The sequence below is a fragment of the Populus alba genome, chromosome 4 (assembly GCF_005239225.2).
Source record: "Populus alba chromosome 4, ASM523922v2, whole genome shotgun sequence".
NCBI lineage: Eukaryota > Viridiplantae > Streptophyta > Magnoliopsida > Malpighiales > Salicaceae > Populus > Populus alba.
Genome location: NC_133287.1, coordinates 17126893 through 17142652, shown reverse-complemented (window position 1 = coordinate 17142652; position 15760 = coordinate 17126893). Strand labels below are relative to the sequence as shown.

Here is a 15760-nt window from a genome sequence, read left to right as displayed (position 1 = left end):
AGACCTGGATAACTCAATCAAATAAAAAACAAAGGAAGAAAGTATCTATAAAAAATTAATGGTCAATCCCCAATCAAATAAATATTGAAAGAAAAAATTGAAAAAATATTAGTTTAAAATAATGATAAAAAAAAAAAAAACTAAAGCAATCTAGCAAACTGAAACTAGGTGAATTTCTCAAACTACAATCCGTAAAATCTTAAACGAGCTTAAATATGAAGCTCAAATTCAAACCAATTCAATATTAAATGATGAAATCAAGTAAAAAAACATAAAACATTTGGCAAAGCAAAAGAAAACAACAATCAAAAGAAATAGGAGATAAAATCTGATAAAAATAAAAATGATGGAGAGTGAAATGGCAAAAAAAAAAAAATTCAATTATAAAAATTATTTTAAATGGCATGAATAGTAATTAAAAAAATGAAAAACAAAATTTGACAAATAAAAAAAATTAAATAAGGATGAAATTGAAAAAAAATTTTTAATTTCATAAATTATTTTAAATAAAATAATTATTAACAAAAAGATTAAGAACTAAATAAAAAAGAAAAAAAAAGTTAAGGAAGCTAATTTGAAAATTGCAAGGCAGAGAACAAACATCGAGAGTGAGTGAATCTAATGTTTTTTTTTTAAAAATTATTCCCATAGTAATTTATAATGTTTTTAACCTTTTTTTAAATTTGATATAAATAAAAAAAAGAGAAATAAAAAGAAAAGGCAAGGCAAAAGACACACGCCCAAGTTCTATAAAGGCACCGTCATCTAATGAAATATCATATATTTATAGATGACGTGCTTGTTGGACCTAATCTGTACGGGTGCGCAATGAGTATTCTATGAAATTCAAACTTTAAAGAAATTGAGCAAACTAACCCTAGCCATCATTATTATTTCAATTACATTACCAAACTATCATAAATTCTAATTAAGCCACCTGTATCATGCAAAGTGAATTCCATCCATTCCTGTATATCCACCTCCCGCCCCAAGAATCTTATTTTATTACGAAAAAAGCTCCATAACTTTGTTTATTTTAAAATCAATCAAATTGGATAAACTTTTTACATGAACCTAAACACACCAATATTATGAAAATATATTCTTCTAATATTCCACGTGAGATTTAATTAAAGAATCGAAGAGATTGATGGAGTCATGGAGGATCAACACCGCATCAATAATAATAATAATAATAATAATAGATCTCATCGCCTCATTTTGCGATTTCTGATAAATTACGGACTGGATTGAAATATTAGTAATAATTAGAGGGCTAGACTCAACCCGTAAATAAAGAGCAGAAAACGAATAAGTCGTGCGCTTTTTAAAAATAAAAAAAATATTAATTTAATATTTTTTAAATTAAAAACATTTTAAAAAAACAGAAGAAGAACCTGTCTCGAACTTCCCTTTAGGAGTTAGCTTCGTTTCTTGAAAAACAAGTGAGTTAATTTATAAACGAAACACAAACCTCAGTCTCTGTTAGTCATCAAAACAGTGAAAGAAAGCAAACAAAGAATGTCGAGCGAAGCAGAGGAGGCGGCACGTCGCCGTACAGCGATCGCCGATTACCGCAAGAAGCTACTGAATCATAAGGAGCTCGAATCCCGAGTCCATGCAGGTCACCGCAACAAAACCCTAATTTTAATTACAGCACATTTAGGGATTTCTTGCTTAGTGAAAAAGCAGTCTTTGTTTCGTTAATTTTTCATTATTTATTTTAAAGAAATGACTTCGATTTGTGAATAATGAGACAGGGTTTAAGTTCATAATTGAATTCTGTTTCTTGGTTTTGTGTGGCCATGACAAAGGGTAGGTTTTTTTTTGTTATAATTCATTAGATTTTTGGGGATTTAAAATAGACGCTTGTAGAAAAGTGGGTGGAAAGGGGGAAAAGTTCAAAGCGGCTGCATGTTCGGTTTGATTAGTTTGGTTTAATAATGTAACTTCGGCAGATTGGATTTGGGTTTATGTTCAAGCTAAACATGACTCTTTGAAATGCTGTGATGCTTTGTTTCTGACGCAATTTGTGCGAATTTGAGGTGGTTTCTGGCGGATAGATTAGATGATTTGAGCGAGTTGAATTACTAGGAAAATGGACTGAGGTTTGTTTGGGTTTGAGATGTAAATATTCACTGCTTATTAATTAAATCACTCTATATGAAGAGGGAATGCCAATGCTTAATTTTCTTTTTCCTATTCATTGTCTTGTTAATCAAGATACCATTTTGTGGATAAAATCTAAGGGAAGGAAATTAACCTTTAGGAATTTGGTTTTTGGTGGACAATTTTCCATGTTTATATTTGCAGTAAATATTGTTTTGTCCTTAAAGTCTTGTGGTTTTACTTTTGTGTAACTGACATTTGTTGTAATTGGATGGATTCAGTGAGAGAGAATTTGCGGGCTGCCAAGAAGGAATTTGCCAAAACTGAAGATGATTTGAAGTCCCTTCAGAGTGTTGGACAGATCATTGGCGAAGTTCTCAGGCCTCTCGACAATGAACGCTGTACTAATATCTACTTTTGCTCATGAAATTTAATTTTGAGACTGTTATGTTTTCTACATCCTAAACAGAAGCTGCTCATTTTCCCCCTCCTTTCATGCATAGAGGGTGGATTAAATGTATTGATTTTTTTAGAGTTAAAAAGTATTTTCATATTTCAGCTCAGCATTCTGCTTTCATTAATAGCTGCTTTTTCATGAAGTTACATCTTTTCTTATCTTTTTCCATCATCTTGTTCTTGTTGCTGTCCATTGGCTGTTAGGTATATTACAGGCTGGGGAACTAATATTTATTATCATACTGTTTAGTGATAGTTAAAGCAAGCAGTGGACCTAGGTATGTGGTTGGTTGTCGTAGTAAAGTGGACAAAGAAAAACTAACAGCTGGAACCCGAGTTGTTCTTGATATGACTACTCTCACAATCATGCGGGCTCTTCCTCGTGAGGTAAGTGTTGATGCTGTAAACTATTGGATGAGATTATTAGTCGGTTAAACTACTGATTGTGCTGTAATATTCTTTTAATGTGCCTGTCTCATAAATTGCTGTTAAATTTATGTTTTACAGGTTGATCCAGTTGTATATAACATGCTTCATGAGGATCCTGGTAATGTTAGCTATTCTGCTGTGGGAGGGCTCTCAGATCAGATTCGAGAATTAAGAGAATCTATAGAACTGCCTCTCATGAATCCAGAGCTCTTCTTGAGGGTGGGAATCAAGCCTCCCAAGGTAATAATACTGTTGTATGTTGCTTCATCTGTTGGCTAGAAAATTGAAAATACTTAGGAGGCTGAATTTCAATTTTTTCCAGGGTGTGCTTCTTTATGGACCTCCTGGAACTGGAAAGACATTATTAGCCAGAGCAATAGCTAGCAACATTGATGCCAACTTTTTGAAGGTTAGAAATTGTTTTTTGCAATTTGAATGTCAGCTTCAAAATTCCTTGTTTTGAATACTCAGGTATTTTTTTAACCAAGAATTGGATTTTTACTTTGGATTTAGGTTGTGTCGAGTGCCATAATTGATAAATATATTGGTGAAAGTGCTAGATTGATTAGAGAGATGTTTGGGTATGCACGGGATCATCAAGTAAGAGCTCAAATTATTAGAGAATATATTTTTCCTTTGGTGAGAAATCTGCCAAGATATATTTATCGTAACTTCGTAACGAGTTTCTGCTTGCCAGCCATGTATTATATTTATGGATGAAATTGATGCCATTGGTGGACGCCGTTTCAGTGAGGGAACAAGTGCTGACCGTGAAATCCAAAGAACACTCATGGAGTTGCTTAATCAGCTGGATGGATTTGACCAGCTAGGGAAGGTAACTTACTTTTGTTTTCATCCAACAAACCCAATATCTCGATTTGTATATGTTCTAGTTTGACATGGAGCACTTGTTTTACTAGAAATTTGTTGACTCAAGTTTGTGTTTCTAGGTTAAAATGATTATGGCAACTAACAGACCTGATGTTCTGGACCCTGCACTTCTTCGACCGGGCCGTCTAGACAGGAAGATAGAAATTCCATTGCCAAATGAGCAGTCAAGAATGGAAATCCTCAAAATCCATGCTGCTGGAATTGCCAAACATGGAGATATTGACTATGAAGCAGTTGTAAAGCTTGCTGAGGTAAGCTGGAGATGCTTCTATATGTACAAATCGTTAGTATCTTTTATGTGACTGTTAAATCAAGCACCTTTGTTGCAGGGTTTTAATGGTGCTGATCTTAGAAATGTTTGTACTGAAGCTGGGATGGCTGCAATCCGTGCAGAACGTGATTATGTCATCCATGAGGATTTCATGAAGGTAAGGTGTTCTTCCTTTCAGAAATGCATATCAAACTAGGTGTAAGAGATTTTATTTATGTCAGGGCCTGTTTGCTCATGACACTTGAGTCCTGTACCACTCAGCCAGTGATGCTGTCTTTGAGAGAGCACTTCATTTTTCCTGTCCGGTCACTTACATCTGTTTGTCAAGAGGGATTGGAGGAAGGGTGGACACGTGGGGAGAGATTGGAATCCATCTCTCCTAACAAACATAGCCTTGGAGAATCATTTAGTAAAACAGACCACACTTCTGCCATGCAAGAAGTGAAAATTGAAAACGTTTAATTTTTAAGTCAGCTCACTGTGACAATGGACATCTAGAGAATTCTGTTTCCTTGGACATCTCTACTCTGGTTGTGCCTGTTACTGTGTTCGAATGGTTTGACATGTTATGGCTTTCTTCCATTTCAGGCTGTCAGGAAACTAAATGAGGCTAAGAAGCTTGAATCTAGTGCTCACTACAATGCTGACTTTGGAAAGGATTGAAACCTGTGCTTGATTTTTTTTTTTTTGGTAACTTCTCAGGCTGCCCAGAAACTGAACGAAATGGAGTTCAGATCTTGTACCATTTGTTGTTCCTTTCAGTTGAATTGCTGTAAGGATATTTCAGAAAAACAATTGTTCCATAAAGGAGATATTCCATTCTATCATGGTTTTCATTCTTGGCTCTTGGCAAGCAACATTGTTCTTTGGGGTTTCTACTTTCTACTGTCACATGATAAGTTGACCTTAATGTTGCTAGTAAGCGAATTGCTGCGTTCATTCAATCAATTGCTTTCTGTATTAATTATATAGTTATGGTGTTGTGTTTTTAATTATTGTTTTTTTGCTTAATTGGATCATTTTCTACTCAACCTGAATGCTTATATTTGATTGGTATATCCCTCTGGCAATAAACGGTGAGAGCAATCTCATTGCATAGCATTGTTACACTATGTATTAATTATTTTTAATTATAAGTTAGACAATGCATTCAGTATGTAACGATAGTATGGTGTATCTTAGAAAAGAAAAATGGTATTTTTGACACGGAACTCTTGACTTCTATTTTCATTTTTGCTGGCCGATACTTTTAACAATTGCACCCAAGATCTACCTGCCTCCAAAATCACGACACTATCCATGTCTTGTCCTATCATTTAGGTTTCCTAGGTTCGTAATTTCTATCCACGGCCTGCATCTTTTGTAGGCAGAAACGCAAATCCTGTCCCGGTTCATTATTCTCATTGTTCCCCTTTTGCATCCAAATCACGCATTATTATGTCACTGTCACAGGTTGTTGTTGTTGTGATGGGAAAGGATGGGAGGAATGAAATTAGGGCATATGAAACTTGAAAAAAAAAGAGAGACGTTGATAGTATCGTGTTAGGCAATGTTGTATTTATGTTTTTAGTTTGAGAAGGACTCTTGAGAGATATCCATGTGGAGGCTTAGTTGAAGGCTGATTCTTCCTTTTGGCCTTGCATGTAACTAACCAGGCAAGGAGTGAAGGACAGGATATGAAAAAACAAATTCAGAATCTCTCTCGTCTTCTTCTCTGTATCTTCCATAGTTGAGCATTGATGGCATTGATAAACACTCCTCCAGAATTACAGAGAAACTTCGAAGAAATCCAAGTTGGTACCATTTCTCTCGTTTTCATTTTTGGTGGCCGATACACAACAATTGCACCCAAGGTATATTTTTTTATTATAAAAAAATTATTTTTAACATTACTAAAATATATTAATTTAAAATAAAAAAAAATTATTTTAAAAAAAATATATTTTAAAAACATAAAAACAACTTTGAAGGCCAAAATCACGTGTTAGGCAATGTTCTATTTATGTTTTTAGTTTTAGGACTCTTGAGAGGCTTAGTTGAAGGCTGATTCTTCCTTTTGGCCTTGCATGTAAATTAACTAGGCAGGGAGTGAAGGACAGGATATGAAATAACAAATTCAGTATCTCTCTCCTCTTCTTCCTCTTCTTCTCTGTATCTTCCACAGTTGAGCATTGATGGCATTGATAAACACTCTTCCAGAATTACAGAGAAACTTGGAAGAAATCCAAGTTGGTACCATTTCCATTAAGCTTGCTCCGATTGGTATCAGAGCTACTGCTCCTTGGACTCAGGGCTCCAGACACTCGGTCCCAAGAGCTCAAAAGGCTTGAAGACTCCCTTGAATATGCCAGTAAAGAGCAAGCACAAAAACATGAACGAGTAATGAGTTTGCTTAATTCATATGGCCCACAAGGCCTTGTGTGCCTGGAACAGGCAGAAATGATGGAGGTGCACTTCCCTTGCTAAAGCGGCCGCCAGCTACTTTTCACCATGGAGGTGCACCATGCGGTTGTGTAATTATGTAATCAGTCGGATCTAATCTTCTACGAATAGAATCTTTTTTGTTCTGTTAATCAAGACCGGGAGTGCTCAGCAACAAGGAAACGCGCGCGCACAGCCGGAACATGTTTCTTTTTCTATGAAAAGAGTTCTTTAAGATCCTTTTCTTGATAACTTTTTGCATGCGAGTTAATATCAAGATTTATTATTTTTTTCTAGGACAAACTGAAAACTATTTATGCAACCCAAAACATGATTACATGCTTAATACACAGACAGCCTATTAAAATTATTACAGTAACTAACCTTAACTGCTAATTCACACACAATTCAACCAACCCTGTCCACACGAAATCAGTAATAACATACTAACACCACAAAACAATGGACTGCCATAGCAGACTTCTTTAATGATGGCTATGGTGGCCAGGCAACTTCTCTTTGATTTTTTCCATCACACTCTTCTTCTGATGTTCCTGGTACTGTTCTCCAGCTGGACCGGTGGTTGTGGTGGGTACCTCAGCGGTCTGTCCATGCTCTTCCTAGTGCTTCCCGCAAGTTAATTTCTCCTTTATTTTCTCCTTCAGCCCTTTTCTCCCTCCTCGCCCATCGTCCTCAAACTACAATTAAAAGAGATAATTAGCGATCAAATTTATTTGCAGGAAAGATGTCAAACAACTCCCAACATTTCTTAGAGAATTTGGCAGCGAGCGTCGTGAGTCTCATGGCACGGCGCCACTGTAGGATTCTATATACGCGTCATTGTTCACTACATATAACCTGGAGCTTTACCTGATAAAACTCATAAAAAATTTCGACAGTTCTGTTCAAGATAAGGATTCGAGGGGCGGTCATCGTGTAATCATCATTTCGTGTCTTCGTTATATAGTTTTGTCGGTCAAATATGTCTTACCGTGCCAGAGCTTGAAGTAGATGAGATCTCTTCCTGCTCCTCTTTCTTATGTCCACCTTGATCAGCAGCAAACCCACCATGCTGTCCCGTCTCATGAATGTCAGTGCCCTTCGTTGCATCTTCGCTCATGGCAGTACTAGACAAAAGTCCAGTACCAGGTACCTGATCACTACTTACATTGCCAAGCGTCGGAGGTTGTTTGGTGGTGGCTATGCCAGTGATCTGTACAGGGTTACCATGTTCATCTGTTAACTGAACCGGGTTGCCATATTCATCTGTGAGTTGAATTGGATTGCCTTGCTCATCTCTTATTGTGGCAGCCATCTTTTTTAGCGACAGTGATGAATTTCGATTTTGACAGTGAAGGATAGAGTTTAAGCTTGGCTTGCTAGGCTGGCCTAATAAAAGGTAAATAGAGTGGCGGAGGAGAGCAGACGTGGCTCATGCATGTAACCAGGTTTCTACACCTGGTGTTAGACAGTCCAAAAGAGCCATGAAGGATTGTTGCCACGCTAGCCATGACAGGAGACGTGTCACTCATCAGGGCATATAAGGTTTCAGGAAGGAGTAGCATAAATCCAGAGGTTTGGAGTTTCCACCACAGGGCTCAAGAGGCGTTCAATGTAGAGGATAAATAAGCAGATGAAACAAGTTTAGACCTTCCAAAATCCACAGAAATCTCCCGGGCTAAAATAAAAGAAAAAAGAGTAATTCCATTCCTCTCAAAATACCCCCCGAATAATTACATCCATCCATTACTGTTGATGCTAATTTAAACGGATACTTCAAAATAAACGAATTGCTCTTAAAATTAGCCTTCAAGGACATGATGCAGCAGTCTAAAACAGAAACCAAAGGACAAGTTGCATATAATTTCCTAGAGAAACAGTATTGAGAAACCACAACACCGCACCAAATCCCGCAAGAAATGAGGTTGATTATTCATGTATGAGGGGTCCTTTATCCATACCTCATTGATTTGAATCAGTTCATTAACTGTGTCCAAGCAAGAAAGAAATTGATCTGTACAAAACACCAATAGGATCACCAATCTCGTGATACATTTTAATTCTACTAATCTTTTCATGATCATATAGGAATTCTATAAGTTCATTTACTTCTTTACAGTATCGCTCCACAAACTAATCCTGTGGGCCAGTTTGAAAATGTGTAAATGTGTAAGCAGATGGAGATGGAGATGTTCCAAAACGAATTCTTGGAGCAAGAAGTCCAGCTGCCCCAAAAATCCTTTTTTGACAACGCAGAGATGGTCAGCACTGGAATCTGCACCCATAAAAGTTGAACAGTCATGTTGAGTTCCAAGAATTTGATGGTCAATAAAAACACCTATGCTTATTTTAGAAAGTTTCCGGTCAATCAAAATCTTCACTAATACATCTGCTATATGCATCATGCTATCATGCATTATCGTTTGGAAGCCACAAGGCTCTCGCCGTGACCATTTCCAGTGATTTGTATGGACACAAGCAGCATATACATGAGTTGAAGACTTGAAGTACTCACCACTTCAGAGCTGAGAAGAACATCAACCCCTCAGAGATCTTGTCCAGAAGAAACCTTTCTTTCTGGTTGAGTGATTCTCAGTAGAGGATCTACTCGCTTTGGAGGCAAATGAAAAATGCCGCCTCAAGAAAGGCTTTGCCAAGGAACTTTTCATGCTGGAACTTAAGCCCATCTTTGGACCCTTTCCTTCATTTCCACCATCTTTAAAGCGATCAAACATTGCCGAATCACCATCAAGATCACTATCTACCACTCGGCTCCTCAATTTCTTGTTTCTAGCCTTCAAGTCCATTTCTGTTTTTAAAGCTTTTTGAGACAGCTTAAAGGCCTGCTTCTCTCCCAATGTACAAAATGGGCATGCAGGATCATACTTGTCAATTTCAGGAGTCAGAGCTTCCAAACACTCAGCATGATAAGTGTGACCACAAATTAAAACTGCGACAACAGAGAGCTCATTAGTAGCAATGAGCTTCTGGCTGCCCCACAAAGATTTATCAGTCAATAGCTTTGAGCAGATCCCACATGTTTGAAGATCAACAGAAGTAAAAGCTGAGCTTCGACCACTGGATCTGGTCTTCTCATGATTAAACCCCAAGCACTCGTTATCTAAAGACCACCTTTCTCTATTAGAAGTAGCCATAAGCTCAGAAAATGCATGCATAGACCAGCCATCTGAAGACTCGCCATGGCATCCCTGAGTTGATTCATTGCTCCATGAAGAAACAGGAGGCCTCTCTTCAGAACCTGGGATGCTCTTTGATGACCTCAATCCTGGGATTTGGGCATCAGATACTGGCTTTGTTAGCTGATGTCTCGGAGAGTTCTGTAGCCACCTTGATGTTGTTGGGCTGGCAGGATGTAAATGACTTTGGGGTGGAAGTGGAGGTGTTGATAAGGATGAAGTAGAGGGCAATGACAGAGAGATTTTCTCAGGAGATGGATTCAGAACCGCCATGGATTCTGTTGACTCCTTCACCTGCAAGACGAACAGATTCGGTAATGTATGACATTTGAAGGAGAAGAGGTGAGTCAATCATAGTACAAATATAGAAGTTCCTTCAACGAGAAGAAAGCTCTACCTGTTCCAAACTCTTGTCCATTGAGATATTCCTTGAGAGGGATTGATCTGCAATAGAAGTATAAATGATCACAGATGAACATGTGGGCTCATGGGAGGTCAAAAACCCACAAGATGAATAGATTTCTTACGAGTATTCTATCAAATGTCCAATGTAATAAGAATCTTAAGAAAGGGATGAACGTAGCTTATGTTTCATTTTCCCCCATCAAAACTTGAAACTAAGAAAACCAGTTGCCAAAAGAAGAACAGGAAGGGAACCATATAGTACACAGAAGAATCTAGCCGTCCAAAGAAATGTACAGAAATAACAAATCAAGCTCTAGTCATGATTACAGTCATTATTCTCCCATGTAAAAAGATTCAAGTAATTATTCTGGGTTGCATCTTACAGAAGATAATTGAAGATGCATAAGAAGAAGAAGAAAGTATGACAACGGAATAAAGGAAGGGAAAAAGGAATAAGAAAGGTCCGGATAATAAATAGCACAGGGTAGTAGTTTGTGAGGGATTACAAATTTGTTCTTTAAGCAGATAATTGCAAAAATTGGTTGCTCCATGACAAAGTAAAATCCTGTAAATTGGTGCAATAATTGAAAAAGATCTGTGTTCCTAAAATATGCATTCAACATTTCCCTTTTGAGCTAAGCATCTCTCTTGGTATCATGCACCTTGCAAGTAATATGAGAAGAATTTAAGTGTGAGGACAAACAAGCCCAGTAAGCACAGAGTCTATTTTATATACATGTTTTCTTCGATCTAATATCATAACTATGCAATGAGCTTAGTTTAGAGCTCATGGTTATTGTCTTCGCACACATTTTCAAAATCCTAAGCACTGCATGAATCTTTCTGCTTTGGGTATTTATTGTTCCTCGCCACCAGTTTTCAGTTATATTGGAGTATATTTCATCGAGTTCTGCTTCTCACTCATTAATGATAATGAATAAGGTTCCATTGCCGAATCAAACAAATTGTTTATCCTCACCTTCTATAACAACAAGTAACTATGATGGTTTAAGCTCTTATAGACATGCAAATGTCCAGTAAGGGTATTGCTTCTACTTTTCAATCCATGCATCTATATGCAATACAAAGCTAACTGCAACAGTATCTTAAATATAGAGGTAAATTTCAGAATGAGCTGAAAAATCATGTGAAATAGGTCATTAGTTACTAATGTGAAGAACCATATCCACCAATATTTTACCTGAAGCAGGATTCCTCGCATGAGCTGCGGTTCCTTCAGATGTTGGGGACTTCTGCCACGTATGTCTCTGGAAGCTCTCCGTTGGGCTTCCATCCTCCGATGTATAGGTTGATTCATATTTAATATCCGATCCATCATTTCTGCTAATTCCATCAGAAAACCAACTTATTGATGTATCTTCCCCTGCTACTCGGCCTCGATTATCCCATCTAAAGCTCCAAGTTGGCGAATACCGAATATTTCTATGCAAGATTTCACCACCTGGTCCACTCACTATATTTTTATCTCTCGCAGCAACACAACAAGCACTCCCCATGCTCAAACACAAAGTGCCTCCAGATTCTAACACAAACCCAAAATCTCCACTCACATGCTCCACCGTCCAAACACAACTCAAATTTCACTACCAATGGAAAATCCCCAGGTACAAATACATTTCTTCCGCTGCAATTAAGAAAAAGAACCAATATTTATCACTAATTTGATGATCTCAAGCTAGTCTTAACCGCGAACTTGCTGTACCTCAGAATTGGGTTTCCAACTCATTTCCACCACCAAATATGCAGAAACAAGATAATTTTCAGCACACACGAGAAAAATAAAACTAATTCAATAAAAACTAACAATAAAACAAGGAGAAGATTTAAGGGTCTTGAGACAGCAATTAAGAGAATTCCAAGTCAAGTTAACTTTTTTAAAAAAGCAGTAGTCAATAGTGAACTAATTTCCAATAATTCAGTTCACACTAGCTGATTTTCGAAAAATATATATATATAAAAAAAAAAAAACAATCAAGGAAATTTATAGGAGAACATAAATTAAACCAGCAAACAAATTAGGAAACTAAGGAGTCTCCACTCTAAATCCATAAGAGTTTTAAAAAAAATCCAAAAATAGAAACCACAAAAAAAAAAATCACTCGTGATAATTTTTCTAAGAAAAAGATCCGATTTTAGGTCCTCAAAAACAGCACTAAATAGTCAAAATCGTTAGTAATGAAAAAACCGAAACCGGCGTGATCGAGAGACTGCCCGTACCTTTCTCAGAGCCAAGACGACAGCGTTTTTAAAGCGAAAGAAAAAATTCGAGAGAGAGCGCGAGACGGAGAGCGGTTTTTAGAGAGAGAAAATGAAAGAATATGAAGAGAGTGAGGCTGCTGGTTCTTTTAGGTACAGGGAGAGAGAGGGAAGGTCGTTTTTGACGGGTTTAACGTTGACGACGTTTGGATTTGTTGACGGTAGTCGACGGTTCATATTTTAACGGAGTTGGTAGGTGACGTATGGTTTTTTTGGACGTTATTGCCACGTTAGCATAATTGTTCTTTTTCTTATTCGCGGTGAATTTTATATGAGACAGAGAAAATTAAAATTAATATTTTTTTTAAGAAGATATGATATTTATCAATTTTTTTATGATACTGAATATAATTTTATTTTTTTTCTTTTTCTTGTGCTATGGGTATTTAATAGTTATTACTTGAAAATTACTTTAATGATTGATGGATTCTGATTTTTTTTTCTTTTCAAAATCATTATGCACATATCTCAATTTTTTTTTCATTCGAAATTTAAAAATTAATTGCATTTTTTTTAATATTTATTGTTATTGTGATGGGGTGATCATTTTCGATTTGTTTTGGTTTTTATCAAAAAAAAAATAACCAAATTGATTTTTTAAAAAAAACCAAAATCAGTTCAAATTGACTGGTTTCAGTTTGGTTTGGTTCGATTTTTTTTAGAACAAAAACCTATTCAAACCGACCAGTTTCTGTTTGGCTAGGTTTTTTCAGTTTGGCTTGGTTGTTTTTTTATTTAACTTGATTTTTTTTATTTCAGACTTATAAAACCAAACTGGTCAGTTTTTTTCAAAATTATAATCAATTTTTTTTTCACAATTAGTATAAAACCAAACTGATCGGTTTTTTAAAAATTATAATTGGTTTTTTTTCACAATTAATTTTTTTTAGTAATTTTTTTTATAATTTTCTTGAGTTTTTAATTTTTTATTTTGCTCATATCTAATGAGTATATATAGAGGAATAGAATCTTGAGTTATTTTTGGATGCTTGAAGCATTTATCAAAGCATAAAAAACGAGGGAATGTTGTCAAAGAAAAAGAAGAAAATGGAGGAATAGACTGCAGAATAATAGATAGTAATTGGTTTTACGGTATTAGTTGTATTTTTAAGTGTTTTTTATTTACAAATATATTAAAATAATATATATTTTTTTTTTTTAAAAATTTACTTTTCATATAAACATATTAAAATAATTTAAAAATAAAATAAAATAAAATTAAACGACCTCCTTTTTTACAACGGGGTTGAAGTAGTTAACCACCACTTATCGGCGGTGCCTTCTGCTGTACGCGGAGTGCGCACTACGCATTCGATTCTTTTCACGTCCAAGGGAGAAAGTATAAATGGTGGGGTTAGTTTCAACAAAGATTCTTTGAAAAATGTCCGTCTCCTTGTTCTCCTCACAGATTGTAACTTTCTTTTTCTCCTTTTTTTGCCTTCATGTTCTTCCGAGTCATTGCTTTCTTTTGGGGGTTCTTGGTTCTTATGCTCTTTGATAAATAGCCTTTCTTTTTATCTTTTAGAATACACGAATAACTTTAATTTTTATTTTTTGATGGTTTTTGTCGTGAATTAGCGTTGCTAGTGCTACCAAAATATTTTATAATTTTTAAAAATAAAAATATTTTTACGACACTTTTAAACATCGAAATTGATTAATTCTTCAACTTATTTAAGAGTGTGGTTATGGTTATTTTTTAAAGTATTTTTTACTTAAAAATATATTAAAATATTAAATTAATGTTTTTTAATATATTACAATGAAAAACAAAAAATCTAAAAAAGAATCAATTGAAAAGTAACTTTAATTCAAATATGGCTGAAAAGTTTTTTGTATCGACTTTAAAAATATATATTATATGTACATAGCAAGCTCTGCTTGAGTCGGCAACGATTTTCATTAGGTGGTTGCAGATGGACGGCGCCAACAATCCGAGAAGCACTTTGAGAAGTGCACGTAAACGGCGAAAGAGTTGCTGTGGCTGCTGCTGCATGCGAAAGTCGATGATGTGGTTGCGCTCCACTTGTTGAGAGTCAAAAAAACAAGTGGACGACCTTGTGATAAAGTTGTGGTCGGGCTACCAAATATATCCTCCGAATTTGTCCAGACTTGCCCAGTGAGCAAGGGTAAAAGTGGCATTATCGACCCCTAGCTAGGGTTTTGAATCGGGGCATGCAAAGGGGGCTGGGGTCTTTGAGAAGGTGGCGGCGTGTACTGCGTAGAGACGCTAAATCATTACATAATCAAATATTATAGAACAAATGAAGGGAGATTAGGTGAGTCACCAAAGTGTTTAGGTTATGAGTCCCTTGTTTTGTGATCATGAGCCCTTTATTTAGGAAGAACGTAAAGCATGAAACTTTGATGGACTGTGTAGATCGATCGTTCACATATGGTCACGATAAAGATTTTGTTTTTTCTTTTAGTTTTTTTATTTATTTTTAAATAATTTTTTTTTTTTATTTCTCATTATTTTGAAGTTTTAATATCAAAAATATTTTAAAAAAAAATTATTTTGATATATATATAGTTCTTGGAAAGGAAATATAAAAATGGGTGTAGTTAGATTTTGGTAATGCCACAGGCTTTGCTATTTCCTGCATATCATTAGATACGAGAATTTGGAGTATTTAAAAATACACTAACAGTTAGTTTTTTTATAATATTTTTAAAAATTATATATATTAAAATAATATTTTTTAAATTTTTTATATATTTGATCTCTCTCTCTCTCTCTCTCTCTCTCACACACACACATACACACATATATATATATAAAACAACATTTAAAATCAATTAGTTGGCAAGTTTGGGACAGAGATGTGAATGAAATTTGAAGATAAGACAACATTTTAACCACCCAATTGTCATTTTCATATTAATACACGAATTAAGAGCATTTTTTATTAATTAACTAGGTAGAATTAATCTTAGTACAATAATTACAAGCAAAAGCCTTATAGAGGTTTATTATACGATACAGAGTAGTAGGTTCCAAATAGCTTTCATGTTAAGTGCCCGTGTTGTATTATAAAAACATCTAAAAAAATATAATTTAAAATAAAAAAAATAGTGGAGGAAATGACATAGATTTATTATAGATCTATTTTTTAGGGAAGGAATTTATATTATTTAATTAATCTTTACCTTTTATTTCCTTATTAAGTATTTGCTAATAATTCAAGCAGCTTTATGACATTCTTCAAAAATATTAATGAATTAATATATGCTTTGCAGAAATGTTTAATAATGTCCAGATTAAAATCCCTCCAAATATAAATACTAGCAAAGCAAATATAAA

General features: G+C 35.3%; 2 protein-coding genes and 1 pseudogene across 2 annotated transcripts; 1 reads left to right on the top strand and 2 right to left on the bottom strand.

The window, feature by feature from the left end:
* The first annotated feature begins 1375 nt into the window (after positions 1-1375).
* LOC118039729 (26S proteasome regulatory subunit S10B homolog B) lies at positions 1376-5127 on the top strand. The gene is made up of 10 exons (XM_035046516.2): positions 1376-1624; positions 2391-2510; positions 2816-2952; positions 3073-3234; positions 3317-3403; positions 3508-3594; positions 3692-3829; positions 3945-4136; positions 4215-4313; positions 4745-5127. The coding sequence occupies exons 1-10, from the start codon at positions 1522-1524 to the stop codon at positions 4817-4819; spliced, it is 1200 nt and encodes a 399-aa protein (XP_034902407.1). The 5' UTR covers positions 1376-1521; the 3' UTR covers positions 4820-5127.
* A 640-nt stretch (positions 5128-5767) lies between these two features.
* On the bottom strand, positions 5768-8468 carry LOC118039731 (uncharacterized; annotated as a pseudogene).
* A 141-nt stretch (positions 8469-8609) lies between these two features.
* On the bottom strand, positions 8610-12578 carry LOC118039728 (uncharacterized). The gene is made up of 5 exons (XM_035046513.2): positions 12418-12578; positions 11381-11824; positions 10172-10218; positions 9093-10068; positions 8610-8852 (listed from the first exon to the last, which is right to left on the bottom strand). The coding sequence occupies exons 2-4, from the start codon at positions 11694-11696 to the stop codon at positions 9115-9117; spliced, it is 1317 nt and encodes a 438-aa protein (XP_034902404.1). The 5' UTR covers positions 11697-11824; positions 12418-12578; the 3' UTR covers positions 8610-8852; positions 9093-9114.
* Positions 12579-15760: the final 3182 nt, after the last annotated feature.